Source organism: Juglans microcarpa x Juglans regia, chromosome 2D (genome assembly GCF_004785595.1).
Source record: "Juglans microcarpa x Juglans regia isolate MS1-56 chromosome 2D, Jm3101_v1.0, whole genome shotgun sequence".
In the NCBI taxonomy this organism is placed as follows: domain Eukaryota; kingdom Viridiplantae; phylum Streptophyta; class Magnoliopsida; order Fagales; family Juglandaceae; genus Juglans; species Juglans microcarpa x Juglans regia.
Window position 1 is genome coordinate 8,850,769 of NC_054596.1, and position 21,455 is coordinate 8,872,223.

The following is a 21,455-nucleotide window of genomic DNA, read 5'->3' on the forward strand; positions in this document are numbered from 1 at the left end:
TAAGAGCATAAATTAGGAGTGTAGTCTAAGATAGAATTAGCAACTTGAGAATGAGACGTGATCCTAGATGATGATGATGATGATGATGATGATAGTCTAACGTTAATATTGGTCCAAGGAGGAAACCTAGCTAGCTAGTGTCTGTCGCTGCATGTTGAGTGCGTGCTGTGCCATTATGTCACTTTGGGTTTGTTGGATGGGAAATAAGTTGTTGGTTTGCTTTGGGGATAGAAGACTTGGGAGTAAAGTAGGACAGCCTTTATTTTCCATTATGTTTACCAAAGATGAAGCTGGTGGTCTTGTTCTGTCAGTTGTACGTACACTCAGCTTCCATATATGATGGTCGGGACATGCCATTGGGCAATTTGGTGGTATATGGAGACGTGATCACCCCACGGTTGGCTTGGACTTCGCATTGCAGAAGCACCTCCTGCTGCTTGCTTTCCAAAAAAAAAAAAAAAAAATCTAGATGTAAGCCAATATACCGTCTCCAAAGAATGACCATAACCGTACGTGTATTAGTGTTGCTGCACTACTTGGGATAGGTACCTAGACCAATGCCTGACCTCTTCTTCTTTATTTCGATAAATCCTTGATCTTCATATAAGCATGTGGTTGCATATGAAGATCGCATTTGGGTGTAGAGAATCTAAGATCATCTAAGATATTTTCAAACTGATGAGAATACCCTCATCCCAAACACTGTTCACTTTTTCAATGGAACCCACACTCTTACACAAAACTCACTTTACTCGCTCAGATATTCTAACTCTCTTAGGCTCGATCCAAACATCACAAAGGGTGGTGCGGGCCGGTAATAGAGAAGTGAAGTTATTTATCAATATTAGATTATTTGTATTATAACCTATGAAATGGAACTATAAAAAAGAATTATAATCATGTTTAGAACATAGAATATTAGTGGGACTACTGTACAAGTCGAGAATCCAGGTCTAGCCACTGAGTTCTACAAACACCAGGCTTCAGTAGATGAACAATCAACCGATCGATGAATCCACCTGGCAGATAATCAAATTATTCACAGCCTGACGATGTAATGATATTTGTTATAGGTCGTCTTCATATACCTTGGAGATTTAAAGAAGGTAGAAAATTCAGCTCATTCAAGAGATTCTAACCAGTACTTGGAGTACTGGGTAGTGTTGGCAGTTGTATGAAGCAGAAATGCCAAAGGTATTACCAAAACTATTACGGCAAATATATTCCGTTTTGACACATGATTTTACATGGCACATACATTTCAGAAATTTACATGGTGATGGAGTGGCCTTATTGATCGATTATTACAGGTTACCTACTGCACAGTCAAAACTGAATGGGAGGAATATTATTGTGTATGACAACTCCAGAAAAGGGACTAGTCAACCTGCCAGTGGCATAACTTCAAATAAAACTGGATACATGAGAACTATCGTCGGATTGTGCTTTATGTGATGACAGTAGGCTTCTCCCTTCCTGTAAAGTCCTTCAACTTCGATATAGATAGCGCTAGATCTAAATCACAACAAAAAATAATAATAATAATAATGAAACAGATTGTAAAATTCAGTTTATAGAAATTGACAATGCAAATGGTCTAACCTATCAATGGTTTTAGAGCCGTTTGGGCATCCACATCATGTTTCGATACATCTGGTTCAAACTGCTCAATGTAAACTCTAACAGTGGCACCTGCTGAACCAGTTCCCTGTTGATATTTAAAAAAAAAAAAAGAAAAAGAAAAAAAAGAATTCCACTTAAAAGATGTATCCGCAAAATTATGAAGAGAGAGAGAGAGAGAGAGTGTGTGTGTGTGTGTGAGTTTGGCACATACTGATAATCTATATATAATCCTCGATCCATCTGTGAAAACGAACCGAACACCTTGCTTTGACACAACGCTCCCATCAACCTGGGCAACAAAATGAAACACGAGTTAAACATCTTGAGCAAGAAAAGTAAATTAGGATAATAATGATATATTATGTTGAAACTTACAGGGTCTGTGTAGTTAAAATCGTCCGCAAATTGGAGGGCATAACTTCCTGTAACAGGATTGTCAGCATCCAAATATTCCAAGGGAAAGGTCCTCTGATGGCATAAAAAAATAAAATAAAATTATGATACAAACTTACCGTATTTTTCACCAGGCTTGCTCTTGGAGACTAAATCTCTAAGATACTCTATCATCTTGTTGGCACCTTCAGATTCACATTCCTGAAAAAGAAGTCAAATAAATTAAAGAATGCACCTCCACGAGACAATACAACTTAATCTGGTGAGGAGATTGAAAATAAAAAAACTCAAATTGGAGTAAAGACAAACATTGTGCAAGTTTCATTCCGAACATGGTATGACTTACTTCATAGTCATATCTAGAAAAGAAATTCCGTCCATAAGTTGCCCAATGTTCCTTCACAACATCAGAGACAGAAACCAATTTCTCGCCCAGTTTCTTGTCTTTGTTTCGGTGTGCAATAATTGAAATCCAAGCTAAGACAGCCCTGTTACATGGAGATACTGAAGTCACTTCACAGAGGAACTGATGGTTTAGGTAATAGAGACAGGATAGAAATAGTCATCTTTCAATGCTTGAATACGCTTCATAAACTATAAAAACTTGTGCTAGCCACTAATTGAAAAGTCAGGTTTTTTATTGGCATCACAAAAATCGAAAAGGTACAGTATGGGGAAAACTTTGATGGTATTGTAACTAAAGTTAGATACCTGATTTGTTAGATCTTGATTTGTTATAATCTCGTCGATAAACAAAACTATGGTAATTAACATAAAAGGAAAAAAAGGCCTTGACAAAGGCCACAGTAGTTATCATGCATTTCTTGTATACTTACCTTAATACTTGTATTGCGCCATTTAATGAAATCTTACTACTTATAAAAAAAATAATCAAGTTCAAGCCCCATTTGATACTCGTTAGATAAACACGCCAAGGCCAAGAGGACCATGCTTGGCTCAGTTAAGCTTGTGAACAGAAGGTTCAGCGAATTTTGTGTGATATTTTTCACATTTTGAATCCAACTTAAAAGAGTTTTCAGTCAACTGTACAACCTGAAAATTGGAACAACAATACATCAGCTTGTCTTAACATTTACTAACAATGTAAGAGTTTGTGTTATAGTTAATCTTTAAACAAATTAACTGAGACAAATCAAGCAGGTTTTGAGCTCACAGAGCAGAAGCCATCCTGAATTTGAACAGAGATAGTGGCCCAAGGCTAGCTTGAGCTGAGGTTGAAGAATAAATTTTTAAACATATCCAAGTTCAAACAGTCAGATACTGGGCTTGGCTCAGCTCGTTTGCCAGCCCAATTCAGCATACAAGCCCTTGAAAAAGGCTTGTGATTCTAGTTAATACAGCTAGTCAAGCACTATGGGAGAAAAGGTTGAGCAATTTAAACATGATTATGTTCAAAGAATGTGGATAACAAAAAATTAAGATTTTTTTTCACTTAGAAATCACTTAATAATGGCAAAATGGCATGCCACACCATGTAGGAACAAAATTGAGGCTAGGAAGCAGGGGAGTTGCGGATGATTTTATGGTTAACAGCTCCATGGAACAAAAATCATCTAGCAGGACAAGTGATTTTGTATTCAGCATGTAGGCACTAAATTGAAAAGTGGGTGGCCAAATGAAGCATGTGCTAAGGGAGTGAGAATACATTATTATATAGATTCAACTAGGTGATGTCCTGCAGGAAATATTAGCCTTTTTTCTACAGCAAAAACAGTTTTAAATAGATGGGAAGTCCTGGAAAAGGTAGACAATATGTAGCACAACAATTACCCCAGAGTGTAAATGTACTCAATTACCATATGCCATCCTTCTCACGAATGTGATCGGAACCTGTTCCGAAACTCTCTTCCCCACAAATGGACAACTTCCCAGCATCCATAAGATTTCCAAAGAACTTCCAACCAGTGGGGACCTGAAACAAAAAGATTAATAGCTTGTCAGTGGATAACTATGTCTAGATATAAGCCATTCTCCAAGTAATAATATAGTCCAAGGAGAGCAAAAACCTCAAAGAATGGAAGGTTCAATTTTTCAGCAACGCGATCAAGAGCACCACTCGTTGGCATAGATCTGGCTAGACCCTATTAAATTTGAAATACATGTCATTTCTTTCTTTTTCTAAAACTAAGCTATTAATAAATCCAGGAAATAAAAGATGAAACACTTTTTTACCTTAGGGCCACTACGGAAATATGGAATCGCTTCTTGTGCATTGGCAGCAATAATTGCAACAGAGTCAGAAGGAGTGACAAAAACTCCTTGACCTAGAATCATATTTCTATCACCATCACCTATTAAAGGCAAAAGTACAACATCAGTCAACACAAAAAGAATAATAATTATAATATATAATACGTGTGTGCATGTGCACAAGAAAATGCTGACATTTTAGAATCTATAGACATTAAACACAAATTTATGCCTCTTATAATCATCTAAAGTACCATCACTTGCAGCTCCAAAATCAGGTCCATTTTCACCATACATAATGTTGACCAACTCCTTTGCATATCTGTTTAACAAGAGAAGTCAAAATTGGTAATTCTCAAGGATAATGACAATCAGCTACAGCCAAACAAGTATCTAACTCTTACGTAAGATTGGGATCGGGATGACCATGCCCAAAATCCTCCAGAGGCACTCCATTCAAAATTGAATCCTACATGACATACCTAACATCTAATGTCAGGAGCTCCAATAATAGCTAAGATTATAATTTCTTTCAGGATATTTCATGTGCACAACATACCAGACTGGCCCCTAGCTTGTCCACAAAGATGGGTTTTGCATAAGCACCAGTAACGGCGTGCATGGCATCAAATATAAACCTATAAAGTCACATCCAATATCCAATAGTTCAAAATCATGAACTCCTAGAAATCCAACAAATGACCACAATGTAAAGATTTAGTGATTTCCTACAAATAAATAAGAAATTAGAAGCAAATAACCCTAGACAGAATGGGGAGATCTACAAAGAAAGAATTGAAGGCCTAAAAAATGTAGATACACCAATTTGTAGACCTAGCTACCTGGCTAAACCATCTGATCATTCCAATAGGTAATAGTATGGAATTTTTTAATGGAGAAATATAAAGAAAACCCAGGGATTTGGGTGCCAGCAGGTTAAGGATAGTATATAATTGTGAACTCCATGAGATTGAAGTAAACATCTATTTGGATAATGAAAGTGAAATTCAGTAAGGTATATACTAGAAATGCTAATATTACAAAGAAAGCAAAAGTTTAGCATTCCAAGATTTTAATATGAAGCTAACTCCCCTATGACTAAAAGGCACAATCTTTAAGCAAATTGAAAAAAAAAAAAAAACAAACCTCTGGTTTAGAAGCACTGGAAATCTTTGCATTGAAATAAAAGACAGATATGCATTATCTCTAAAAATGTAGCTCATAAGTTTGGTTCAAAGTATATCGATCAGATACTTTAAAGAGTTGTAAACCACAAGTCAGAAAGTTAAAGACCACTAGGCCTGGTTTGGATAGTGAGTTGAGATAGTTTGTGAATAGTAGTGAGATATTTGAGTTGAGATGAGATGAATTAGAAATAGTTTTGAGTTAAAATGTTTTATGGGGTTTTGGGAAAGGAGAGAAAAAAAAATTGAATAAAAATTTTATAAAGTTAAGATGTTGTTATAATATAATTTTTTAATATTATTTTTGTTTTGGGATTTAAAAACTTGAATTGTTTTTTGTGTTTTGTTTGAAAGTTTGGGAAAGTTGTAGTAATTAGGTAATGAGTAGATGAAAAAATTGAAGATTTGAAATAGAAAAGTGTTTGTGTTTCTGGTGTTTGCATATTGAGATGAGATAGAAGCATCTCTCTATCCAAACCAGACCTAATTTACTTGATAGATACATTGGGGATGACTACTGCCCATAAAATGGTTTGAGATGCCATGAAATTAATATGAGACTTGAAACAAAAAAATTAAGTTCCATAGAATTTCAAAACAAACATTTTTTTTTTATAGGTTGACACCAGGGTTGAATTACAGATTACTGGTTTGTAACGCTAACAAACTAGCACTATCTATAGGTGTCAAAAGAAGCAAAAGGATTGAACAGAATTTAAAAGATGACAATCAAAAGGGAATGGGAGAATAACAGGCGTGAAGATGTGAAAAGCTCAGTTACAAAATTTTCTTCAAGGCCATCCCCCAGGCTTAATTTCAAGTCTTCACAGTAGCTCCACTTTCTGCCTCTATTACTGGTTGGTCAAATGGATAGCCTCAAGTCTTGGGTTAAGGAAGCAATAAAAGATACCATGACCAAATCTAACCATAAATATGCATGTAACCCATCAGTCTAAGAAAACAGGATTCGTGCAACAAATTGCATATAGAAAAGAGCAAAGTGAGGAGTAACGTTACAAGCCTCCGAATATAACCAACAGACTATCTGGCCCCGTTAGATAGAGGGCATCGTACCTGAAATTTGATCGTGACAGAAGACTTTTGATAAGCTGGAAGTCAAATACACTCTGCAGAAGAGCCCAGACAATTACTAAATCTGAACCTGTACGAAATTTCATCTCAAGGATCTAAAGGTGCAAATTTTTTTTGCCTACCTCCAGTAGCTCCAAATAGTCAGAAACTGGGTCTACCACTTCAACACTGAAGTTCCCATTCTTAGTAACTCCAAGACGAGATAGGTCTACATCAGGAATGTCTGCCACCTTTATTTCATTAATCTGCATTGAACTTACACAATTGTCACAAACGAAAAAAAAAAAGACTAAAAAGGGCAGCAACATAAATGACAAGTGGAAAACACTTGTACTGCTTAAAAGCAAATGTGGTAATTGAAAAAAATCAAGTTTCAGACCAGTAACATTTGCACCTAATTTTTTGTGTGCTTTTCCTCTCAAGAAATCAAAAGCTCAATCATTTTTCAAAGAACAAGAAGATTGAATAATGACCTACTAAAGTATCTGAAATAACAGACAAAGCAAGGTTATCAGCAAAACAATTTGGAGAAATGATTTAAGAAAGGAGAAAGAACCAAGACTGACATAGTAAGAAAGAAATATGGCATGACCCCCACCCCCCCCCCCCCCAAAGCAATAGTCCATCTTTCGTAATAAAAAAATCTAATAAGTTTCAAAGTTTTTATCAAGGAAAAATAACAACATTGAAAAATGTATTGGATTTGTTATCATCAAGGACGGATTAACTATAGATATCAAACAATAGGGAGAGTACCTCAATCAGCTTTAGTTAGACTTATCTGCTGTTTGGAGCTTCGATATTTCATATATTTCTCCTTTGAGAAGTCCTAAGTTCTACCTAGTTTGGTTTTGTGACACTCTGGCCACATGGTTGTTTTATTTAGAGATGCAATCTTACATATAGATTGGAAGGCCGCTCCTTTGCACTTCACCGAACTTTCAATTGGGCAGGAACTGGGAAGGGCTACTTTAGAGCTCAAGGATTTCTTATCCCAGTCTCATCTGCACAGATAACTAAGTCTGCAGGTTTTTCTCGCCCTTGCATGGACCATATAGATTCTTTACATTTTTAATTATTTTATTTGTTTGCTCTCCTTTGTCTAGGTGGTCCCTCTGTATTCTTCTTATGTACTTGGTCTCACTGCTTAGCTTTCATATTGTTTTTTTTTTTTTTTTTTTTACTGCATCTATCTAAGGATCAGAGAGAGAAAAAAAATCACCTCAAAACAAGAAGTGACAGCAGTAACTAATTAACCTTATAAATAGAAATGGAAGTAAAAATAGGAACCAAAATGAAGAGGAAAATAAATAAATAATACTTACAGAGAGAGTGTTTCCATAAATCTTGTCAGTGATGGATTCAGGTACAGGCTGGCCACTGTTGTAATTGAACTGGGAAACCAACAAGAATGTCATTTTGAGTTGGAATACATTAGAGGATGTTATTGCAGGGAACATGAAATCTTCAGATTTGATGCAAGACCACCATGGTTGAATAATATGATTCTTACCGAAATCCCAAAGCCCACATTGATATAGTAAGGGTAGGCTTGGTTTTGCAGAATGGTTCCTTGTATGGAATATATATTCCATTATTTGGTTTGATTTCATGATAAGGAATAGTTATTCCTTTCCTCAAAATTAGGAATTTCTATTCTACTAAAAAATAAGAGAATAGATATTCCCACGGCATTGGATGTAAAATTTTCGAGGACATTATTTAAAAATAAAAAGACCTTGGGGTGGCCAGCAGCCCACAAAACACCCCCGGGGTGGTAGAGAGAGAGAGAGAGAAATCCCATTACGCTAACCAAACACACCCTAAATGTATGTTTTCTAAAAAAGATTCACTAACATCTAGGGAAAAGTGTAAACCTCAATTTGAAGGGAATTCAGAGAAACCAATATTTGAAATCATAGAAAAATTCAGGTATGAAAAACTCTTAAGAGTATTTTAGATATTGGACATGTGAGATTGAAGTTCACCTTTATACCCCAATCATATTCAGGACCACCAGGATTATGACTTGCGCTCATTATAAATCCACCATTGGCCTGTGAAAATAGTTGTTGAGTTCCAAAGAATTGGGAGGGAGGATACAAAGCCAAAGGTAAATGAACCAAATTTAGATATGCTATGTCAAGATGCTAAAGCATATAATTAAAAGTAACATGAGCGTGCCTTTCTGTTGCGAATTACAGCAGAAACAGCTGGTGTTGACAGAATACCTTCCCTGCAAAGGTATAACACATGTTTATTGCTAGGAAAGGGGTATTATACGTGAGAAATTGCAGGAAAATGGCTTTGCAACATCATGACATCAATAGCATTATATATGAGTGGTATAACTCACCCCTACGAGGCTACCTTCCTTTGTAGTTCACCATCCCAAAGGTATGAGAGGCACTTTGAAAATCAATGTATAAAGCAAATAGGCTTTCAGTTTCTTGCTTTTTTTTTTATTGGAGCTTAAAGGTTATGGTCAGGTTAATGTTATGGTTCAGCCTAAGCCACAGTCAATGAAGCAATTGACTTTCAGAATTCGGCCTTGGAATATTGGCAGTTAAATGCGGTTCGGTTAGATCTGAACAGAAAAGTGATTATGGAACGACTCTCAATGCATTTAGCCACCAGACCAATTAGTTGAAAAAGATGTTCTATAATATCAAAATGGCACACAAGAATCTCTTAACAGATGTTTAAAGGTAGGACATTGGAAAAACAAAGAAATTCTAAGGGAATGCTCTGCAGCTGAGAAGATGCCCCATCATTCAAAATTATTGGAATCGCAGAAGCTGTAATTATCCAAGAACATAAGAGTTCCACATCATTTAAATTACTGGAGTCAAAGAAGCTGCAGTTATCAGAGAATGAACAAACTATTACATATAATCTCACAATTAAGCCAAAAAAAACTTGTTTCTTTCAATGGGAGGAGAAATAAATTTGGCTCATTGAATTTTAAGTTTCAAGGGGAAATCTTAGATAAATTCTGGAGTATCATACTTCAATATGTTGATATTATAATCAAAACATCACAGAATGTGTAGAATGAAATAGTTTACACATAAATATAGAATTAGAATAACTGCCTCCAGATTTGGGCAGTGACTTTCAGTTTGTTTGTAACCATAAAGTATCTCTAAGTAGAGTTCTTCCAACAAATAAATTATCGACACATCCAGTCTCTAAAATGAAGAGAGGGAACCCTAATGATACAATTTTTTCTGTTTTGAACACTTATATTCAGCTATATCTGGATTTGCATGTGCACATGTTACAAGATGGTCCACAAAAAGCAGTATAAATTAAGATAGATCGATAAATAACATGGCATAGCTTATATGCACATGGTTAAGCTTGCACTTGAGCCTTGTTAGAGCTTGGATTGGAAAATACCAACATGCTTCACAACCAAAGTATATAGTGGTTCACTCTATCAATAATAACCCGATGGTAGTCCAATCTCTTTTTGGCAGCTCCACTCACATATTAGCATTCAATGACTTAGCACTATGCTTATACATGGTACCAACATTTTAATCTAGCCTCTAAGTCTCCCCCTTCAAAACCGTAACTTAATTGATCCCATACTTGGAAACCCGTATTCTACAACTATTCAACATGGTGGTTGGCTCTGTTAATACCAAATGATAGAAACCATTGGGTAGAACTCACCCTTGAGAACCGGCTTGCAAGGAGAGGGTCACCAAGAACTTATATTCATATGGTTAAGCTTACAATTAAGCCAAGCGAGACACTTCGATGGAAACAAGACAACACTTAGTTCTACTGCCCATTCTGCACATAACTAATGGTGGAATGATCTGTAAGTGTCCATTTTAGGTCTGAGAAGGGCATGAATAGGCAACTATGTCTCAATATGCAATCACAACCATTCTTTTTCCTACATGGACCGGTGTATTGCTATGTAACAGTATCAAAGTGTCCACCCAGGTGGAGGAAGGACAAAAGGTGGATACAGAAAAGTAATTCGAACACTAAGGACAGGTAAGCATCTTACGCATCACTCTGTAATTGCAGCCAATTAAGAAACTTACTTGCCGACCAAAACTTTTCCAACACCATTTCCTGCAGCAATTTTGATAATTATCTGCAATGTAAACACTAATTAGCTGTAAAAGTCCAGAATGAAACTCAAAGAAAATATCATCAATTTAACATGGTGCATTGCGCAAATGAAGATAAAACTGACCTGTGCAGCTTCTCGATTAAAATAGCGCCCATCACCTCCTAACACCAACAGCCCATTCTTGTAATCCTCTGGTGGCAATGAATTGAACAAAGCCTATAGACACAAAATTCTGATCCAAATTGAAACAATAATCCACTAAACATCAATACAATAATTCGCTATTTCGAAGGTGTGTTAAAACCTGGATCCAATTGGCAAGGTAATTTTCTTGCATAAAAACTTTCGCCTACAAAACATATATTCAAACAAAATAAACAGAACACCAATTATTCTCTGCTTGATTGCCAAGAAATTCGCAAGTATATAAAAGCAATGAAAATTACATTTACTTGAATTAAATACTTAATATTTTACGAATAATCAAGAAAAGATCACGAACCATACTTATTTTTCTCCTTCCTCTATTCTCTTACCAAACAAACAGAAAAGCACTAGAAAATCAACCAGAAATAGCATGACTAAACACCAACAGAAAGAACAACCTTCTTGCGGAGTCCGCTCGTTCCAGTCTTCTGGCCTTCGATCGGCTTCGTAGGAATCGAATTAATCTGAAAACCGAGGGTTAGACAAACCTTGATGCCTTCAGGCTCAGCAAAGAGAGAAATTATACATAGAAGTGTGTGTATGTGTGTGTGTAGCGAGAGATAGAGAACCTTGATGCCTTCAGGCTCAGCAATGGCTGTGGAAGAAGAAGAAGATAGAGAGGCCTTGATGGAGGAAAAGCGTGAGGCTCTCAGGGGGAGTTTGGGAGAAGCGAGAAGAGAAGGTTTGGAGGAGAAAAAAGAGACAGATGGGATCGTAGATGAGACAGTGATGACGGCATTTGATGGCAATGATGATGACGACGATGCGGTGGATCTCGAGATAGATGAGGAGAGCAGGTTGAATCTCACAGAGAGAGCCATTGATGAAGTAATTCTCTTTTTCTTGGAGAGTTTTTAGAGAAGCATCGGGAAGAAGATGTTGAGAGATGTTGCTGAGTAGAGTAGACACAGTTATATTTAAGAGGGAATCCATGGCTGCCACATGTCGTACCTTTGGAAGAACACACTTATCTCTACTGCTTACGATATCATGTGAACTTGCTTTTCCCACTCCGGGTGTAACCATCCGGTTTGACACATATTTTAAAAGAAAATATCTATTTATCATCTAAATTCTTATTATTTTTTTATTATTTTATAATATAATATTAAATAATAAATTTATAAATAAAATATAATAAATAATTTTTAATTACTTAATATCACATCATAAGATATTGAAATGATAATAAAAATTAAAATAATAAGTAACATTACTCATTTTAAATATATATCGATTTTAAAATTTTAAAAATTGATATCCCACTCATACATTCTTAAATCGATATATTTGATTTTATCGGTTCTCCTTCAATTTGATCTTGTTTTTCTTATATATTATATAGTATATATAATTTAGTATATTAGTATAAAATAATATATTGTGGTATATTATAAGATAGATTATAATTGTATTATAGATTATATATAGTGATATATTATAGCATATTATAATATATAATGATATAGTATTAATATAACTATTAATACAATAGACTATAATAATAATATATATAGTTATTTGTATATGATTTTAAAATTAATATTATATTAATTATTAATTTATCATATAATACAAAATTATTTTATCATATAATACAAAATTACTTTATATATAATTATATATTATATATAAATTATATATAATATAAAAAATCATATAAAAAATATTTTATACAATATAAAAAACTAAAATATATATATATAAACTAGTCCAGTCCAGTTCCGTCCGGTGTTAAAAAAAAGAAAATTAGAACCGAACCGATTTTGATAGGTTTTGAAAAAAATAAAACTAATACCGGATCAAACCAAATTTAGTACCAGACCAAATCCATCAATTTGATCCGGTCCTGTTTACTAGTTCACTGATTTTTTTTTCCACTCCTATTTTTCACTTCCTAATTCATCCATGCATTGTTTATAAGGAATTTCTTTTATGGAAAATGATGGGGACTGATGAAGTGGACCCTCCAAATCGACTGATATTTTTTTTTTTTTAAAAAGGTTAATAGTGAAGGAACTGTATATTAGTGAATTGATATTTCTTTTTAAAATATATATATATATATTTAAAGATGTTTAAAAGATATTAAAAAAAACAATAACAACAACAATTTTTATTCTTATCAAATATCAGTCCATGGACTATCGGTACCTTTTATAGTACCCGTAGCAAACCCTTCTTTTATAGAAAATCAAGGTTTTTATATTTATTTTTATTTTTTGACTTTTTCATATTAAATTAATTGTCATCCGTATATGTCTCGGTCACGCAACTGAAGGTGGAAAGGATTGGCAAGAGGGGGGAAAAAAAAAAGTTTATCATAGATTTGGATTTTGTAAATACCAATAAAAATAAGTTAAAGATAAAAAATTTAAAATCATCAAGACCACGGATCATGATTTTATAAAAGACAATGCTAGGCATATTAGTTTTTACTATCTATTTATTCTGTAATATATTTGAAATTTTTATTTTTTATATTTTTATGTTTTAAGTATTTTTTTTAATATTATTTATTTAAAAAAAATTAAAAATATATATAATTTCTTTAATAATCACTTTCTTACCATGGATACGTTTGGATGATCAACTAATCTCAATTCATCATTATAATTTTTTTAAATTCTAACATAAAATATAATAAATAATTTAATTTTTTTTAATTTTAAAATAATAATAATATTAAAAAATAATATTTTAATAATATTTTATTATTTCAACATCTAAATATAATTTAAATAAAAAAGATAAAAATAAGTGGCAGAATATATTAAGCCTATCATTGTTCTGTTCTAGAACATAACATCCAAAATTTGTGTAGATTTGATGCAGAAATAAATAGGTACGTACTACGTAGCGCGGGTCATACAATATAAAAGGAATATTTATGTTGTGCAGAGAGCTGTGCCGGCATCCATTTATTTCTTATTTAGTACCCACGCCGTATATCTACCACACAGAGAAATGTGGTAAAGAAGCTTTACATCATATACTTTTCTTTAATTAATACAAGATTTATTATTTTTATCATTCTATTTAAATAGGCATATATTTAAATATTAATATTAACAATATCCAATCATATTAACGGATCGTATTTTTATCGTGTCAAAATATATATATTATACTATACAGATCAATCTAAACATGACCAGTTAAACTTATCGTGTCAACATCTCAAATCCTAACACGATCTATTAATATAACGGATCGTATCATGTCAATTCGTTTTAACCCGTTAGTAAATATTACAAAATAAGTTAACATAACACGACACGACTTAACTCGTTTCAACTTGTTTATGTAAATGGGTTAAACAGATCCAAAATTAACTTGTTTGACCTAATTAAATTTAACATAATTTTATATAAATATTAAAATCACAATATTTATAAGAAATATAAAACTAACTACAAGTCCAAAATTACAATCTAAATAATAAAAATGTCGAAATTAAAATCTTATCAATTTTATTTTCAGGTACAAGAGTATAATTGTAATTTTAACTTTATTAACAGGTCATAACGGATCATAACGGGTTGATCTGTTAGGCAACTGTGTCTTAACAGGTCAACTCATTTTGACTCAAAGTCATTAAGACTAAACTCAAATCTGTTATTATCGTGTCGTATTCGCATTCAGTTAACGGATTGTATCATATATTGTCATACTTAATTAATATAGAATGACAAAAATAATAAATAATAAATAATATATTAATTAGGTAGAGGTGTGTAATGTAAGATTTCTATATAAAATTTTTCATACTACATGTAATATATACCGTTAGATCAATTGATTGAAGAAGTTGCGAGGATTTCAATCCCACCAACCAATTAGGCTCTTTTATTATTTTTATTTTATGACATCAGCCAATTAGGCTCTTATAGACTTATAGTTGCCACCATGCACATTGATTGTCCATTAATTTAAATAAGAGTACTACGTAACATTCTTATAGTACGGCTGTAACAAACTACGTACTAATGCACGAGCCCTATATATAGCTAGACGCATATATATATATAGCTTAATTAATTACCTAACTGATCACGCACCTTAATGTCAATAATCAATGTTTTGATTCTTGAAGAACTATCATCTTATGTTTATCTTTAGTGCTCCTCTTATTATTATTATTTTTAAATGGCCTAATTAATTTGTTATCATTCAAATAATTATAAAATCATCATCCGAGCATTTATATAATTCTAAAATTCCTCACTTCTTAGGCAATGTACACATGATTGCTAATGAGAAAATTCTCCTTTTTTTTTTTTTTTTTTAATTTCAATGCAAGCATGTTTTAACTTTTAAGCCTTAAGACAAATTTTAACATCCACAGAATAGTGAAAAAATAAAAATTTCTTTCGCGAAAATCTAAAAATTTCCTTACATAAATTTTGTACTTTAAAATTGAATATACAACTTTCATTTTTTTAATATAGATTTGGAATATCGAAATGCAAAAACGTTAGAACGTGCAAATTTTCAAAATACCAAGCACATGGGAACGCACTCAAACGTCTATATTTCCAAAAGCCTTTTCAATAGATCCGGCCATCATTTTTATTTTTCAAAAAAAAAACAAAATTATTAATATTTTTTCGTGGGAGGGATTTTGTCTCTAAGGCGGAAAAAAAAAAGTAATATTAGGTACAAATTTTAAATAGACAAACCTTATACAAATATTTTGTAAAATGAAATAGATCCTACTAATAAAAAACATTTATTTACATTTCTTTTTAAGTGAAATCTACTTTTTTATAAAGATTTATATAAAATTTATCTTTTCAAAATTTATATAAATTATTTAACGGAAAAAAGGCACCATTAATCATCGTGCAAACAAAAGAGTAGAAGAAAAGTCGCATTAACTCTCATCCGCGTCAAAAGTGGCTAAGCAAGAGATTACATCTTTCTTATGTATACTAAGAAAATTTCAAATTATTTATAAATAATATTAAATAGTTTATAAATTATAATAAATAGTAAATAATAAAAAATAATTTATAAATAATAATAACACAATTTAAAAATAATTATATTGGCAAACATATTCGAGGGCCTCGAAGTTTCTGTGTAAAGGGCAAAAAGCACTAAGCAGCGCTTTCGGGTTTGCCGGTAATAAATAAATAAATAATAATAATAATACTCCGTTCGTGCCAGTCATGAGACGTGTCAAGACCTTACTCTCTAGAGCTTACCAATTGTCTCAAATATTTGAAAAAGAGAAAAAATATTTATAATTGTAAATTATGTAATTGTAAAATAATCATTTAGTAAAATATGAATAAAATATGAAATCAATACAAAAAAATTAATTTTTTAATAATAAATTTTACTATTTTGATTAACACTTTATGATTATACTAGAATTTCGAAAGTTTTCTGATTTTACTCTAAGATGTCTCGGCGGGAGTAGCATCACGTTGATTAACTTACCCAAAAAGTCATTTCATGTGTCATAGACTTATAAATAAATATAGATAAAAGTCACTATTGAAAGTAATCATTTTGTATACATGATATAGCATTATCTAGACCACACATCTCCCAAATCTAAAATAAAAAATGCTAGATTTCATTAACTATTTTCATATACCATATGGTTAATAACTTCGTTCATTTCATCAAAGATTCAAAAGTGGTACACTTCAAGTCTCATACTTATTTATTTTCATGCTAACTTTTAAGCACGGTTTGAATATAACAAATATTTCATTTCATCTCATCTCATCTCATCATTACAATTTCTTAAACTTTCACACAAAATATAATAAACAATTCAATTTTTTTAACTTCTAAAATAATAACAATATTAAAAGATAATATTTTAATAATATTTTATTTAACTTCCATCTCAATTCATTTCATTTTAACTCACTATTCAATCGACGCCTTATATTATTTGTAACTAATCCAAAAAAAACCTCAACTACATTTGGACCGACACTTCAATAAATAGTAAAGGTTACAATTGAAATTTCCTTTTAGACCTGAACTTCTCTCTCATGGATAATGCGATATCTCATTCATCACAAATTTTTATGCACAATAAGATGTTACACTAAAACAATTATGCGGCGTTGCTAGCTATGACAAAGTTCAAAGGGAATAAAACGATATCGTTAGTCATTTGATGCTATGCATTTTTCTTTCATTTAATTATTAATCTCGGAGTTGTTTTCATCCATATATCTACATAACAGGTTCACTATATTAATTTCATATCCATTTCGTTTACGATATAAGGTATTTTGATTTGTTTGTTGTCAATATATATAATATCTTTAGAAACATAATAACTAAAATACTCATGTTTAAACTAAATATACTACCATCTCAAATGAGATGATCAAGAGAATCATATATCTTCTTATAAAAAAGAAAGTGAAAAATTGTATATAGGAGAGAATCAATAATAAGTAGTGATAATTAGCCATTTTCTTTTGGAAAATGATAGACATGTAATATTTTTTACAATTTTTTGCACAATTATATTTTAAATTGGGGGCATTTTCATAAAGTAATTTATAAAAATAACATCACTTTACATAAATAATCACATTTTAAAATATGATTGTATAAAAGGTTGTACAATTAATTGTACATGTATCATTATTCTTTTCTTTTATACCATTTGTTAATGTTGTGTTTCATACATCTTTGTGCCAGATTTCTGCAACTCGGTTCTTTAAAACTGGGCCTGTGAAAATAGAGAGGAAGGTAACTGGGAGAGGGTGACCTTGAAGCCGGGGGAGTCTACGACGCTATAGTTAGTATCGTCTTTTGGAAGTTTGTAAACAATGAAAGAGTGTAGAGAGAGGTTTTTTGAATATGAGAGTTGCAATTTATACAAGGAGTTTGGGGGACAGATCGTGGGGCTGTACAAGAAACTATAAAACGGACCAGGACCGACCTAGACCGGCCGCCAGAGCTTGGAACAGGCCTAAACCGGCGTAGAACCGGTCGGACGATAGTTGGATTTGGCCAAAACTGATGTCCAGCGGTTTGGTCTCGGTTTGAGCATGGACCGGACCGCTGAACCGACCGATACTTCAAATGTTTTTTTTTAAATTATACATATATGAAACGACGTCGTTTGGCTTAAACCAAACGGCTTCGTTTCACTCTAAGGTTCAAACACAACACTCACCCTTCTTCTTCGTCATTTCTTCTCATTCTTTTTGATTTTTCACAATGCCGCCCCCACCTTTCTCTCAATCTCTCTCTCTCTCATGACGCGAGGCGCACGCAGCCGTCTCTCTCTCAGTGTTTAACGGCGCACCTAGTCGCAGCCACCTCTGTCGCCATCTCTCTCTCTCTCTCTCTCAAATCGCACCTCGCGGCATCATCTCTCTCAAATCGCAGCCACCTCCATCGCCACCGAACACGCTGACGAACCGACCGGAGTTACGTCGAGACCGATGTAGACAGTTTTCTCTCCCTTCACCGGCTGGTTTCGGTCGAGATTCACAACATTTCAAGATATCGGTGCGGTTTCGATTTAGACCGAAACCAAAACCGAACCTTCGGTTTTCATCCCTAACAGATTGTCTCTGCCCCCGTGAAATCCATGTCGTTTGTTTTATTCCTTTAATGCGGCGTGCCTCTCTTTCCAGCCATGCGCACGTTTTATTGGGACTTTTAAGAAATTGAGACTATATAAAATTTACATAATTTAGGTGAAATACTTGTGGCGTGCAGCCAGAATACACGTCCAAATTGATTGATGCGCACATGAGGTCGCTTTCCGGCCATGCGCGCTGAGAATATCTTTTAAGAAACAAGTAATCAAATTTAGTTGAAAGAAACTTGCTCTAAATCATCTAACACCACCAGTTAATTCAATATTAGTACGATACGATAAAAATAGATTAGAATTTAATTTTAATAGATTCGGATTAAAACAGATTGACTCATTAAAATATAAATGCTTAACAGGTTGATAACAAGTTAACTCGTTTTGACCCGTTAAGAAAGTTAAAATTACAATTATATCATTATACGTCTAAAAATAAAATTGTTGAGATTTTAATTTCGATTTTTTTATTGTTTGGATTGTAATTTTAGACTTGTAGTTAGTTTTATATTTTTTTATAGATATTGTGATTTTAACATTCATATAAAATTATGTTAAACTTAATTATGTCAAATGAGTTAATTTCAGATTTTTTTCAACGTATTTACATAAACGGGTCAAAACGAGTTGGCACGACACAACTCGTTTTGTTAATGGATCGTGTTAGGATTTGAGATTTTGACACGATAGACTTAACAGATCGGATTAAGGTTAACAAATATAATATAATATACATATTTTGATACGATACGAATACAATTCGTTAATATGATTTGACACCTACTAAAAGCACAATGTTCATTAAATATGTGAATAGCACATATTTTCTTAAAGTCTAGTTAAAAAAATTGACACGTCTTTTTATTAAAGAAACATGTTTCTCGCATCCTCAAAGAGTACGTAACAAATTTTTTAAAATGATAATGTTCATCCAATCCAACTTCTATTATTTTTCTATTATTTTTCGTGTAGTTGAACTATCCTGGACTTGAACCACAGGTAATAAAACTATTAACGACAAGGCGAAAAGCAAGGAAATATTTAGATATAGTTCAAATAGTCATGAGTTAAGATGAAATGAATTGAAATAGTTTGTAAATCGTAATAAGATATTTGAATTGAGACGAGATAATTTAGAAATGATTTGAATTAAAATGTTTTATGAGATTTTAAAAAATGAGAGAGAAAAAATTGAATAAAAATATTATAAAATTAAATATTTGTTATAATTTACTTTTTATTTTAAGATTTGAAAAAATTAAATTATTTTTTATGTTTTACTTAAAAATTTGGAAAAGTCGTACAAATTAGGTAATGATTATATTAAAAAATTAAATATTTGAAATTGAAAAGTTTATGTTTGTGGTATTTAGATATTGAGATGAGATGAGATGAGACGAGATTAGATGAGATGGAAACATTTCCTAGATGATGCATTTTAATCTCGGACATTTGAAGGCTTGTTTGGAAATATATCTCATCCCAAAATTCTCATCTCATCTTATCTCATTTCCTTCCCAAACATAATTTAAATACAAAATTTTCAACTAATCATTACAAAATTTTCAAACTAATCAATACAACTTTCTTAAACTTTCGAATAAAAAATAAAAAGTAATTTAATTTTTTCAAATTCTCAAACAAAAATAATATTATAAAACTATATTCTAACAAAATTTTAACTTTTTAATTTTTTTTATTTAACTTTTTCTCTCTCCTCTCTCAAAACTCAAAAAATACTCAACTCAAATTATCTCACTACTATTTACAAAATTCTTATATCATCTAACTCCCCAAACGATCCATTTAAACTCGTTTCATATAAATGAGTTAAACTACCACGTTTAACTCATTTGACTTGATTAACATAAATTCACATAAAAATTAAAATCTATATTTATTAGTAGTAACAATATCTTAAAAAACATATATCAATATTTTTCAAATCTTAACATATAATAAAACCAATATTACATATCATACAATAATAAATATGAGTATAGGTCTAAAATTACAATCTCAAAAATGAAAATATAAGCATACTAAGAAATATCAATATTACAATTTAACAATAATAAAATCTTAATTTTGAAATAAAATATAAACAAGTCAAATAGGTTGATTTCGTGATAAGAGAGTATATCCGTTAATAAATCGTGTCTTAAAGGGTCTATCCATTTTTATCCGAACTCATTAACATCAAATTCAAACCTGCTGATTTCGTATTGTATTCGTGTTGAGTTCACTAATCATGTCACATGTTGCCACACCTAAGTTTTAGGTACCATTTGGATAGTGAGTTAAGATGAAAGTTGAAAGTTAAAAAAATATTATTAGAATATTATTTTTTAATATTATTATTATTTTAGAAATTTAAAAAGTTGAATTGTTTTTTATATTTATGTATACATTTTAAAAAAATTATAATGATTAAATAAAATGAAATATTTTCATTATCTTAATTGGCGTTAGTAATATATAATTTGTGCTCATAGTGTTTTTCTTTTATTTATTTTTTCTGAATAAGAGAATAAAATAAAGAGAAATATTCTAACTACAAAGTGATTACATAAAAATAATCTTATAAATTGAAATGATTTGATGTGATTTATCAGATTGTAAAGTTATTTATATTGTAAAATAAATTTAACAGATCATATAAAATTACGTCAATTTGTGATTACTTTTATATAATTTTTTTTTTTTGGATATAACATTCTCCTAAAATAAAAGCAATATAGACAGCAAACAAAATTCACGGAGGAAAGCTATTTATAATTAATGGAGGAGTGAAGTGGTGAAGGGAAAGTTCGACCGAAAAGGTACAAATACCGGAAGGGGGGAGAAATAGGGGCCGGGAGAGTAGAAGGAATAGATACCACTGGAGCAAACGTCAGTAAGGAACTGACGTGTCACAACAAATGCTGGGCGCACGGGCTCCGTGTAAACGGACCCTCGCATGAACAGTGTTCATGCTGGGTTTCAACTGTTCATGAGACGGTCCGTTACACGGAGCCCCCGTGCGGGTAGTACCTTAGCGGTGCTCCTGTGGACCTGTGGT

The 21,455-nt window shown here is 32.2% G+C and overlaps 1 protein-coding gene across 2 annotated transcripts; it reads right to left on the reverse strand.

The window, feature by feature from the left end:
- Positions 1-1,175: 1,175 nt before the first annotated feature.
- Positions 1,176-11,769, reverse strand: LOC121248277 (phosphoglucomutase, chloroplastic). 2 transcript variants are annotated; one of them, XR_005937416.1, is made up of 22 exons: positions 11,376-11,769; positions 11,205-11,270; positions 10,904-10,948; positions 10,723-10,815; positions 10,568-10,620; positions 8,688-8,739; positions 8,492-8,560; positions 7,829-7,897; positions 6,626-6,748; positions 6,486-6,538; positions 4,787-4,865; positions 4,632-4,696; positions 4,482-4,549; positions 4,210-4,328; positions 4,044-4,118; positions 3,834-3,949; positions 2,363-2,504; positions 2,136-2,217; positions 1,999-2,045; positions 1,885-1,912; positions 1,603-1,708; positions 1,176-1,515 (listed from the first exon to the last, which is right to left on the reverse strand). XR_005937416.1 is itself a non-coding variant. In XM_041146685.1 (22 exons), exons 1-22 carry the CDS (start codon positions 11,625-11,627, stop codon positions 1,448-1,450), a joined length of 1,920 nt encoding a protein of 639 aa, XP_041002619.1. In that variant the 5' UTR covers positions 11,628-11,766; the 3' UTR covers positions 1,176-1,447. The 2 variants fall into 2 exon arrangements, 1 of the variants encoding a protein (XP_041002619.1); XM_041146685.1 differs by having other exon boundaries at positions 1,835-1,912; positions 11,376-11,766.
- Between the last annotated feature and the right edge of the window lie 9,686 nt (positions 11,770-21,455).